This window comes from Lolium rigidum, chromosome 1 (genome assembly GCF_022539505.1).
Source record: "Lolium rigidum isolate FL_2022 chromosome 1, APGP_CSIRO_Lrig_0.1, whole genome shotgun sequence".
In the NCBI taxonomy this organism is placed as follows: domain Eukaryota; kingdom Viridiplantae; phylum Streptophyta; class Magnoliopsida; order Poales; family Poaceae; genus Lolium; species Lolium rigidum.
Genome location: NC_061508.1, coordinates 55,990,752 through 56,003,422, shown reverse-complemented (window position 1 = coordinate 56,003,422; position 12,671 = coordinate 55,990,752). Strand labels below are relative to the sequence as shown.

The 12,671-nt window shown below is 44.1% G+C and overlaps 1 protein-coding gene across 1 annotated transcript; it reads right to left on the bottom strand.

Moving 5' to 3' along the window:
• Positions 1 to 10,914: 10,914 nt before the first annotated feature.
• On the bottom strand, positions 10,915 to 12,362 carry LOC124708211 (red chlorophyll catabolite reductase-like). The gene is made up of 2 exons (XM_047239900.1): positions 12,015 to 12,362; positions 10,915 to 11,573 (listed from the first exon to the last, which is right to left on the bottom strand). The coding sequence occupies exons 1-2, from the start codon at positions 12,360 to 12,362 to the stop codon at positions 10,962 to 10,964; spliced, it is 960 nt and encodes a 319-aa protein (XP_047095856.1). The 3' UTR covers positions 10,915 to 10,961.
• Between the last annotated feature and the right edge of the window lie 309 nt (positions 12,363 to 12,671).

Genomic DNA, 12,671 nt, shown 5'->3' with positions numbered 1-12,671 from the left:
TGCGCGAAACAGATTTCTTTGCTTGTCACGAATCTGGGTCTAATTCTCTGTAGGTAACTCGAGAAAATTATGCCAATTTACGTGAGTGATCCTCGAGATATGTACGCAACTTTCATTCAATTTGAGCATTTTCGTTTGAGCAAGTCTGGTGGCCTAATAAAATCCATCTTTACGGACTGTTACTGTTTTGACAGATTCTGCCTTTTATTTCGCATTGCCTCTTTTGCTATGTTGGATGAATTTCTTTGATCCATTAATGTCCAGTAGCTTTATGCAATGTCCGGAAGTGTTAAGAATGATTGTGTCACCTCTGAACATGTTAATTTTTATTGTCCACTAACCCTCTAATGAGTTGTTTCGAGTTTGGTGTGGAGGAAGTTTTCAAGGGTCAAGAGAGGAGGATGATATACCATGATCAAGGAGAGTGAAAGCTCTAAGCTTGGGGATGCACCCGGTGGTTCACCCCTGCATATATCAAGAAGACTCAAGCGTCTAAGCTTGGGGATGCCCAAGGCATCCCCTTCTTCATCGACAAATTATCGAGTTCCTTCTCTTGAAACTATATTTTTATTCGGCCACATCTTATGTGCTTTACTTGGAGCGTCTGTGTGCTTTTGTTTTTGTTTTTGTTTGAATAAATTGGATTACATCATGCTTGTGTGGGAGAGAGACACGCTCCGCTGGTTCATATGAACACATGTGTTCTTAACTCATAATATTCATGGCGAAGTTTCCTCTTCGTTAAATTGTTATATGGTTGGAATTGGAAAATGATACATGTAGTAATTGCTATAAATGTCTTGGGTAATGTGATACTTGGCAATTGTTGTGCTCATGTTTAAGCTCTTGCATCATATACTTTGCACCTATTAGTGAAGAAATACATAGAGCATGCTAAAATTTGGTTTGCATAATTGGTCTCTCTAAGGTCTAGATAATTTCTAGTAAGGTGTTTGAACAACAAGGAAGACAATGTATAGTCTTATAATTCTTGTAATATGTCTTTTATGTGAGTTTTGCTGTACTAGTTCATACTTGTGTTTGTTTCAAATAACCTTGCTAGCCTAAACCTTGTATCGAGAGGGAATACTTCTCATGCATCCAAATCCTTGAGCCAAACAACACTATGCCATTTGTGTCCACCATACCTACCTACTACATGGTATTTCCTGCCATTCCAAAGTAAATTGCTTGAGTGCTACCTTTAAACAATTCAAAATTTATTACCCCTGATTTGTGTCAATGTTTTATAGCTCATGATGAAGTATGTGGTGTTTATCTTTCAATCTTGTTGGGCAACTTTCACCAATGGACTAGTGGCTTCATCCGCTTATCCAATAATTTTGCAAAAAGAGCTGGCATTGGGATTCCCAGTCCCAAATTAATTAACAAAAATAGACACTCCTCCATGGTATGTGATTGTTGGACGGCACCCGAAGGATTCGGTTAGCCATGGCTTGTGTAAGCAAAGGTTGGGAGGAGTGTCATCATAATAAAACTAAAATAAAAAGGCACTCCTTCATGGTATGAGATTGTTGGCAGGCACTCGAGGATTCGGTTAGCCATGGTTTGTGAAAGAAAGGTTGGAAGGAGTGCCACCCAAAAATAAAATAAAATGGGAGCCGCTCTTTGAAGGTTTGTCCGGCAAGGGGTTAGAGTACCCGCTACCATTCGTTGACAACAACATACACCTCTCAAAATTTTATTTTTATGCTCACTTTATGTTTTCAAAATCAAAGCTCTAGCACAAATATAGCAATCGATGCTTTCCTCTTTGAAGGACCATTCTTTTACTTTTATTGTTGAGTCAGTTCACCTACTTCTCTCCACCTCAAGAAGCAAACACTTGTGTGAACTTTGCATTGATTCTTACATATTTGCATATTGCATTTGTTATATTGCTTTGCATTGACAATTATCCATGAGATATACATGTTATAAGTTGAAAGCAACCGCTGAAACTTCATCTTCCTTTGTGTTGCTTCAATACCTTTACTTTGAATTATTGCTTTATGAGTTAACTCTTATGCAAGACTTATTGATGCTTGTCTTGAAGTGCTATTCATGAAAAGTCTTTGCTTTATGATTCAGTTGTTTACTCATGTCATTACCATTGTCTTGGATTGCTGCATTCACTACATATGCTTTACAAATAGTATGATCAAGTTTATGATGGCATGTCACTCCAGAAATTATCTTTGTTATCGTTTTACACCGCTCGGGACGAGCGAGAACTAAGCTTGGGGATGCTGATACGTCTCCAACGTATCGATAATTTCTTGTGTTCCATGCCACATTATTGATGTTATCTACATGTTTTATGCACACTTTATGTCATATTCGTGCATTTTACGGAACTAACCTATTAACAAGATGCCGAAGTGCCGGTTCTGTTTTACTGCTGTTTTTGGTTTCGAAATCCTAGTAACGAAATATTCTCGGAATCGGACGAAATCAACGCCCGGGTTCCTATTTTACCCGGAAGCATCCGGAACACACGAGAACCACCGGAGAAGGGAGGCGGGGCCACCAAACCCTACCCCGGCGCGGCCAAGGGGCGCCCCCTAGGGTGTGGACCCCCTTCGACCTTCCTGCGCCGCCTCTCCGCCTATAAAAAGCCCCTGGATCAGAAAACCCGACATCAATCGACGAAACCCACGAAACCTTCCCGAGCCGCCGCCATCGCGAAGCCAAGATGCGGGGACAGGAGTCTCCGTTCGGCACCTGCTGGGAGCGGGGAAGTGCCCCGGAAGGCTTCTCCATCGACACCGCTGCCATCTCCACCGCCATCTTCATCACCGCTGCTGCTCCCATGAGGGGGAGTAGTTCTCCATCGAGGCTCGGGGCTGTACCGGTAGCTATGTGGTTCATCTCTCTCCTATGTAGTTCAATACAATAATCTCATGAGCTGCCTTACATGATTGAGATTCATATGATGATGCTTGTAATCTAGATGTCATTATGCTAGTCAAGTGAGTTTTACTTATGTGATCTCCGGAGACTCCTAGTCCCACGTGTGTAAAGGTGACGAGTGTGTGCACCGTGTGGGTCTCTTAGGCCATATTTCACAGAATACTTACTCATTGAATGGCATAGTGAGGTGCTTATTTATATCTCTTTATGATTGCAGCATGTTGTATCACAATTTATCTATGTGCTACTCTAGTGATGTGTTATTAAAGTAGTTTATTCCTCCTGCATGTGTGCAAAGGTGACGGTGCGTGCACCGTGTTAGTACTTGGTTTATGCTATGATCATGATCTCTTGTAGATTGCGAAGTTAACTATTGCTATGATAATATTGATGTGATCTATTCCTCCTACATATGCATGAAGGTGACGAGTGTGCATGCTATGCTAGTACTTGGTTTAGTCTGTTGATCTATCTTACACTAAAGGTTACTAAAATATGAGCATTATTGTGGAGCTTGTTAACTCCGGCATTGAGGGTTCGTGTAATCCTACGCAATGTGTTCATCATCCAACAAAAGTGTAGAGTATGCATTTATCTATTCCGTTATGTGATCAATGTTGAGAGTGTCCACTAGTGAAAGTGTAATCCCTATGCCTTGTTCCTAAATACTGTCTGAGTTACTACTTGCTTGTTTCTTGTTTCTTTGCGTTACTACTGCTGCAATATCACCACCATCAACTACGCGCCAAGCACTTTTCTGGCACCGTTGCTACTGCTCATACATATTCATACCACCTGTATTTCACTATCTCTTCGCCGAACTAGTGCACCTATTAGGTGTGTTGGGGACACAAGAGACTTCTTGCTTTGTGGTTGCAGGGTTGCATGAGAGGGATATCTTTGACCTCTTCCTCCCTGAGTTCGATAAACCTTGGGTAATCCACTTAAGGGAAACTTGCTGCTGTTCTACAAACCTCTGCTCTTGGAGGCCCAACACTGTCTACAAGAATAGAAGCTCCCGTAGACATCAAGCATTTTTCTGGCGCCGTTGCCGGGGAGGAAAGGTAAACGGCACACACACACCGGCAACCCCGGCAACTAAGCCACTTTTCTGGCGCCGTTGCCGGGGAGGAAAGTTAAAAGGCTCTCATACTACGGACCCAGGTAAAGTATTTTTCTGGCGCCGTTGTGTGTGTGCTCAAAGCTATTTCCTTTAGATCCTGCAATTGCATCTTGTTGTTTCTTGTTTACACTAGTTTGGCATAATGTACAAGAGTGAGCTTCTTATTCTATTTCCTGATTTAAAACATGGATTGTTTGATGCGAAAATTAAAAAACCTATGAAATCTTGTTTGCATGCTTGGTAGTAATATTAGTATGAACGCTTTGAACACCATTGTTGATAATGATATAGAAAGTTCTAAGCTTGGGGAAGCTGGTTTTCATGATCTTTTTAGTCCCCCAAGCATTGAGGAGAAAATTTTCTTTGATGATACTTTGCCTCCTATTTGTGATGATAATAATAGTAGTCTTTTGATGCCACCTACTATGGAGAGTAAATTTTGTTGTGATTATACTATGCCTCCTACACTTGATGAGAATAATAATGATAGCTACTTTGTTGAATTTGCTCCCACTACAACTAATAAAATTGATTATGCTTATGTGGAGAGTAATAATTTTATGCATGAGACTCATGATAAGAATGCTTTATGTGATGGTTATATTGTTGAGTTTGCTCATGTTGCTACTGAAAGTTATTATGAGAGGGAAAATATGGTTGTAGAAATTTTCATGTTACTAAAACACCTCTCTATGTGCTGAAATTTTTGATGCTACACTTGTTTTATCTTCCTATGCTTGTTACTTTGCTCTTCATGAACTTGTTTATTTACAAGATTCCCATGCATAGGAAGCATGTTAGACTTAAATGTGTTTTGTATTTTCCTCTTGATGCTCTCTTTTGCTTCAAATACTATTTCTTGCGAGTGCATCATTAAAACTGCTGAGCCCATCTTAATGGCTAAAAAGAAAGAACTTCTTGGGAGATAACCCATGTGTTATTTTGCTACAGTACTTTGTTTTATATTTGTGTCTTGGAAGTTGTTTACTACTGTAGCAAACTCTCCTTATCTTAGTTTTGAGTTTTGTTGTGCCAAGTAAAGTCTTTGATAGTAAAGTAAGTATTAGATTTGGATTACTGCGCAGAAACAGATTTCTTTGCTGTCACGAATCTAGGTCTAATTCTCTGTAGGTAACTCAGAAAATTATGCCAATTTACGTGAGTGATCCTCAGATATGTACGCAACTTTCATTCAATTTGAGCATTTTCGTTTGAGCAAGTCTGGTGGCCTAATAAAATCCATCTTTACGGACTGTTCTGTTTTGACAGATTCTGCCTTTTATTTCGCATTGCCTCTTTTGCTATGTTGGATGAATTTCTTTGATCCATTAATGTCCAGTAGCTTTATGCAATGTCCAGAAGTGTTAAGAATGATTGTGTCACCTCTGAACATGTTAATTTTTATTGTCCACTAACCCTCTAATGAGTTGTTTCGAGTTTGGTGTGGAGGAAGTTTTCAAGGGTCAAGAGAGGAGGATGATATACCATGATCAAGGAGAGTGAAAGCTCTAAGCTTGGGGATGCACCCGGTGGTTCACCCCTGCATATATCAAGAAGACTCAAGCGTCTAAGCTTGGGGATGCCCAAGGCATCCCCTTCTTCATCGAATAATATCAATCCAAGTGAACTTCCAAATAAAGCTATGCTCCCCGGCAACGGCGCCAGAAAACGGTCTTGATAACCCACAAGTATAGGGGATCGTAGCAGTCTTCGCGGGTAGTAAAACCCAATTTATTGATTCGACACAAGGGGAGACAAAGAATACTTGAAAGCCTTAACGAGCGGAGTTGTCAATTCAGCTGCACACTGGAAACGGACTTGCTCGCAAGAGTTTATCGATAGTAACGAGTTTTATGGCGATAGCTGATAGTGAAATAACGGCAGCGAGTAACGGAGACAGCGGTAGTGATTATAGTAAACGAGCGGGATTAAAATACTGTAGGCACGGGGACGGATAACGGGCGTTGCATGGATGAGAGAAACTCATGTAACAATCAATCGAGCATTTGCGAGATAATAATAAAACGGTGTCTAAGTACAAAGCAATCAATAGGCATGTGTTCCAATTATAGTCGTACGTGCTCGCAATGAGAAACTTGCACAACATCTTTTGTCCTACCAGCCGGTGGCAGCCGGGCCTCAAGAGAATCTCTTGGATATTAAGGTACTCCTTTTAATAGAGTGCGGAGCAAAGCATTAACACTCCGTGAACACATGTGATCCTCACATCACTACCATCCCCTCCGGTTGTCCCGATTTACGTCACTTCAGGGCCATTGGTTCCGGACAGCGACATGTGTATACAACTTGCAGTTAAGACCATAAACAATGAATATCATGATGAAATAATAACATGTTCAGATCTGAGATCATGGCACTCGAGCCCTAGTGACAAGCATTAAGCATAACAAGTTGCAACAATATCATCAAAGTACCAATTACGGACACTAGGCACTATGCCCTAACAATCTTATACTATTACATGACCAATCTCATCCAATCCCTACCATCCCCTTCAGCCTACGGCGGGGAATTACTCACACATGGATGGAGGAAACATGGCTGGTTGATGAAGAGGCGTCGGTGGTGATGGTGGCGATGATCTCCTCCAATTCCCCGTCCCGGCGGAATGCCAGAACGGAGACTTCTGGCTCCCGAGACGGAGTTTCGCGATGTGGCGGCGTTCTGGAGGGTTTCTGGCGACTTCGACTTCTCCTCGTGCGTTTTAGGTCGAAGGCGATAAGTAGTCCGAAGGAGGGCGTCGGGGGCCGACCGAGGCCGCCACACACTAGGGCCGCGCGGGCCCCTCCTGGGCCGCGCCGGCCTAGTGTGTGGGGCCCTCGGGCCCCCACCAGCTTGCCCTTACGGCTCCCTAAGTATTCGGAAAAATAGGACCTTCCGCATAAATTCCGAGGTTTTTCTCGAAAGTTGAATTTCTGCACAAAAACGAGACACCGGAACAGTTCTGCTGAAAACAGCGTTAGTCCGTGTTAGTTGCATCCAAAATACACAAATTAGAGGCAAAACAATAGCAAAAGTGTTCGGGAAAGTAGATACGTTTTGGACGTATCAACGGCCCGGTCACTTTGCGTCGCGCCGCTGGAGGTGGTGCACGATGCATTTTCGGTCACGGTGGACACAAACGGTCGCTCAGCGTCCGTTTGCGTCGCGCCGCTGGAGATGCCCTAAGTATACCGGTTTTTCATCCTTCGACCAACTTTTCGTAATCTGGTCCATCTTGACATTTCCGGCTTCATCTATACCAGTTTCTCTTATGCCGATATGGCTATGACGGTACCTCAATCCGGCTTCCCCAAGCCGGCTGACCTTTAATCTCACTAGTGCAGACAGGGTATTCAGTCCCGGCCCGTAACGGGCTCTAGTCCCAATTGGCCAATCAGGACTATACATGCGGGACGCTTTTAGTCCCGGTCCAGTTAACAGCCGGGATAAATGGCCCTCTGCATGGCCGCGATACAGGGTTTGGGCTGGAGAACCTTTAGTCCTGGCTCACTTCTCGGTCGATCACAATCCGCGCACTACTCCACCCTCAGCACGCTTAACTCCTCGTTTCTTTCCTGCTGCGCTCCCGCGAATGTGATTGTATCTTGTTATAAATACTACCATATCAATCCTATTAACTCTTATATCATTGTGTCACATTTCTGTATTTTTTGAAACAAAAAACAATCTGTAAACCGCAATTGGACAAATAATATATACTTTATTATTAGAAAAATGTGAGGAATTTGAATATGAAATAATTTTATTTTTATTCATTTATTATTATTATTATCAAATAATATATGCATTATTCATATAATATGGCCAAATAAGTAATATCTTGAAATTTGTAAACCACAATTGGACAAATAATATATGCTTTATTATTAGAAAAATGTGAGGAATTTATGAAATAATTATGTTTTTATTCATTATTATTATTACCAAATAATATATGCATTATTCATATAATATGGCTAAATAATTAATATCTTTAAATCTGTAAACCGCAATTGGACAAATAATATATGCTTTATATTAGAAAAATGTGAGGAATTTGAATATAAAATAATTATGTTTTTATTAATTTATTATTATTATCATCAAATAATATATGCATTATTAATATAATATGGCCAAATAATTAATATCTTGAAATCTGTAAACCGCAATTGGACAAATAATATATGCTTTATTATTAGAAAAATGTGAGGAATTTGAATTTGAAATAATTATGTTTTTATTCATTTATTATTACTATTATCAAACAATATATGCAATATTCATATAATATGGACAAATAATTAATATCTTCAAATCTGTAAACCGCAATTGGACAAATAATATATGCTTTATTATTATAAAAATGTGAGAAATTTGAATATGACATAATTATGTTTTTATTCATTTATTATTATTATTATTATTAAATAATATATGCATTATAATATGGCCAAATAATATCTTGAAATCTGTAAACCGCAATTGGACAAATATATGCTTTATTATTAGAAAAATGTGAGGAATTGTAATATGAAATAATTATGTTTTTTCGTTTTTTATTATTATTAGAAAATAATATATGCATTATTCATATAATATGGCTAAATAATTCATATCTTGAAATCTGTAAACCGCAATTGGATAAATAATATATGCTTTATTATTAGAAAAATATGAGGAATTTGAATATGAAATAATTATGTTTTTATTCATTTTTTATTATTATTAGCAAATAATATATGCATTATTCATATAATATGGCCAAATAATTAATATATTCAAATCTGTAAACCGCAGCGTGATGGTGGAGCGCTGGGTGCAGCGTGATGGTGATGGAGGTGGACGTGGAGGTGGCGGCATGCAGAGATACAAGAAATGCGATGTGATGGAGGTGGACGTGGAGGAGGCGGCATGGAGTGAATGCAGAGATGTAAAATACACAAGGGAATATGTAGCTAGTTCATACACATAGTTCGACATATAATGAAAGACACATAGTTCATACACATAGTTCGATACATATTAAAGATGATTTATAGAAAGACACATAGTTCATACACATAGTTTTTAAATGTTGAGACGATCAACATGGCTATTGTAGCCAACAAGCTACCAATAACTCCTAGCCATCTCGAAGCTCAGACGAGCGTCCAGCACGGCATAGCGTACTTGCTGGTAGCTTAATGAAACATTGGCCCACCCAAATATGAGTTCATCTTCTTTTTCTTGCGCGACGTCCTTCTTCCTCTTCTTCTTCTCAAGGTTTGTCCCAATGATAGAATTCGCCAGATCATATAGACTTGGAATGTGATTATTTGTGGGATTCGGGAGTATCTTCTGGAGGTCATACGCAGAAGTAATATGAATACCGTACGGTCTCAGCATTTCCACATCCTTGCCGATAGCCGCGCCGCAGAATCTGATTGCCCCGTCCTGCAAGAACTCCCCGAGAACTTGTGGCACTTCATCAGCATGACAAATCTGGAATACCAAATTCTTGGACATCACCGATATTTGAAGGATGGCTGCGCACTGAGCACCCTCACGAGGGTTGGTGAACTCGCAATCCAAGCCGACGCACTTGATTGGTGCGTTGTCGAGATAGTCCCTCTTCACGGCGTGGATCCACTTCTCCACCCTTCTTGCAGGAAGAGCGACCGTGACCTTGAACAACATCCCTTCCGCCATCAGGTGGTACACCCGAGTTCGAGGAGACGGGTCGCGCGCGAGGTGCTCCATGAGTCTGAAACGTCGACGAAGAGGACAACTTTTTTGCAATGGTGGAGGAGATGAGATGGAAGAATGTTGTGTGTGGAAATGGTGGAGAAGATGAACATAGAAAGGAATGGAAGATGAAGATGAACAGGGCTAGCCACCGGGTGATCAATTCCCGTGGCTGGCCGCGCCGGCGCCGGTGGCTTAGATTCCCGCGCGCATGACGCTCGATTTCGACGCCGGCCAGTAATTGCGACGTGACGATCAACTTCCGCGGGAACGAATCGTTTGACTTTAAGTCCCGGCGCGTGTCACAAGCCGGGACTAAAGGGGGTGCCGCAGGCGCAACGTGCTGCAAAACCCTTTAGTCCTGGTTTGGGATACAAACATGGACAATTAAGTCCTAACGAACGGGGACCTATGGGGGACCTATGGGTGCTGCGACGTGGCCAGGCTTTTGGTCCTGGCCCAGGACACGGCCGGGACCAAAGGGGTCTTATGAAAGGTCTGTTTTCTACTAGTGTCTGTTCAACACCATTTTTAACCGTAAACAAGATTATCTGCGATAAGCCGAGATTAAAGATTTAGGGCCTATTTGGTTCCCAGCCACACTTTGCCAAGCCTAATTTTAGCAAGTGTGGCAGCCACAAAAGAAGCCATAAAGTGTGGCAAAAATTGGCAAAAAATTCACTCTATGACAAGTGGGTCATATGGATAGTAAAGTGTGGCAGCTCTAAAGTGTGGCAAGAACCAAACACATGCCAAAATGCTAAACTTTAGCTTGGCAAAGTATGGCTGGAACCAAACAGGCCCATAAGTTGGCTATTAGACCATACCCTTAGCCTATCGGGGGTATACCTGGGCATGGGCAGCCCGGCCCGAAAAACTCGGGCCTGGGCCGAGAAATGTTGGCCCGACACCTGGGCTGGGCCGGGCCTAGGTAGCCCGAAAACTGGGTTTAACACTACGGCCCGGCCCGCGGCCCGACGGCCCGGCGGGCTTGGTGGGTTTTTGGTCGGGCCGGGCCGGGTTTGGGCCGAATTTTTTCGCGTCGGGCCCCGGCCCGGCCCGACACATGCCCAGGTATAACCGGGGGTCATCACCCGACACCAAACAAATGCAGTCCCTGTACTTTTGGCACGTCTATAGTCGTTGTACCTGTATACACTTTACATAGCCATGCATGATGATCTCCAGTAGACTTTCAGTGCCCTAAGAACGCCTTTCGGATCTCAGCAACGACCCTGGCGGAGATGTCGGCGTCAAACATCCTCGGCAGGTTGGCGGATAGGTTGAGCTCCAGTTCCGTAGCCGAGATCATCTTATCCCTGGCCACCATGCTCTCCCTCTCTGCGTCACTCATCTCCACCGCCGCCGCGGAGTGCTCCAGCCAGACGCCAAGAACCTCCTTGGCGGAGGTCGCGAGCTGGCCTTGCACGATCTCCTCGAGCGCCGCCTCCCTTCCCTCCCCGCACTGCACGTCCACGACGACCGCCGTGGGCGACCACAGGCTCCGCACGAGCAGCAACGGCGAGACGTAGGGCCGGACCTGCGGTAGCCGCTCGATGCTCCGGCGGTGCGCGTCCACGCCCGTGGCCTCGTAGTACTTGGTGATGTACTCTGGGTGAAGCGGGAGGTCCTTGCGCGGGAGGAGGTCGAGGAGGATGACGAGCGAGGTTGGGCCGCCCTGGATGAACTCCATGAGGAAGTGCGGCGCGTCGGTGGCGCCGTTGAGGACGAAAATCAGGGAGCTGATGTCGATGGCTCCGCCGCCCGGGAGCTGGCGGTGGAACCAGGCCTCGAGCGTGAAGTCGACCTTCCACAGGAGAGAAAAAACATGAAAGAAGTTGAAGAATTAGTCATGAACATCTAAAATAAACGTGCCTAGCAGTCAAGTCAGCGACAAATAGTTAAGCTTAAATTGCTGTAAACTACTACTGAGGAGCTAACTTATTATGTTTGGACGTAGTAATTCTCAGTTTAGCACTTAGCACTTTAGCAGTCGGATTGCCACAAATTAACTTGGACTCATCAAAGTTACCGTCAGAGACTGCATCAGCAACCTTTAAACTTAATTTCCTCTGTAATCCAACTGGTTCAGCTGTGGGCTGCTAGCTTGTTATAGTTCTCACAAGTTGTACACGTATAATCGAATATATACAGCAACCAAGTGCTATCAACCTAATTGAGCTCGTTTTCTAGACATGCAAACCATCATCCACACATGTCAATGTAGTGCGCTATGTCACGTACGTACCGACGAGCCGGGCACGCCGCGGCGCACGTCCACTGAGCCGAGTGCGTTCCCGGCGGCGTTGCGGAACTCCGCGACATCCGCGGGCACCTCGGACGGCAGAAGGCGCGCGCCCAGCGCCGCCTCCGCCTCGCCCGCCAGCTCCAGCATCACCTCCCGGTGCGCCAGCGGCGGCATCCGGCCCACCGCGTCGGCCCTCCTCTGCTGTGCCACCGCCGACGCGCGTATCGGTCCCGATGGTATGCAGAGAGGACGGTGGCGGCGACGTCGTGACGCCGCGCCGACGGTGTCGACGGCCGCCGCCTGCTGTGAGCAGCGGTGGAGGAGCGGCCTGCACGGAGCGGGAAGCATGAGGGGCTGGCCAGAGGAGACGTCTCAGCTGGTCTGCTCTGGTGTAAGCTAGCGACCGGGTTTATGCGTGTATATACACGCAGCGAGTCGCCAGCGACGTGCGATCTCCGCTAAGCTCGCAGCGACGGCGATGGAGAAAGAACACAAGCGGTACAGTGTGGAAGAAAATCGTAGCAAAAATGTCGCCGCAAACACGTGCTTAAAAGCAGTACAAGTGCGCATCTTGCCAAACTCGAACGAAGAAAATCGGCCTCATCTCCTCATGATCGGACCGGTCCAGCCTTGTGATGTGAGGCGACGAGAGACGAG

What these genes read in the sequence shown, in the direction of transcription:
- LOC124708211 (XM_047239900.1), bottom strand. Translation starts at nt 12,362, where the DNA reads ATGCTTCCCGCTCCGTGCAGGCCGCTCCTCCACCGCTGCTCACAGCAG. An exon ending in GCGGCGTGCCCGGCTCGTCG is followed by an intron (nt 11,574 to 12,014) that starts GTACGTACGTGA and finishes CTCCTGTGGAAG; the next exon opens with GTCGACTTCACGCTCGAGGC.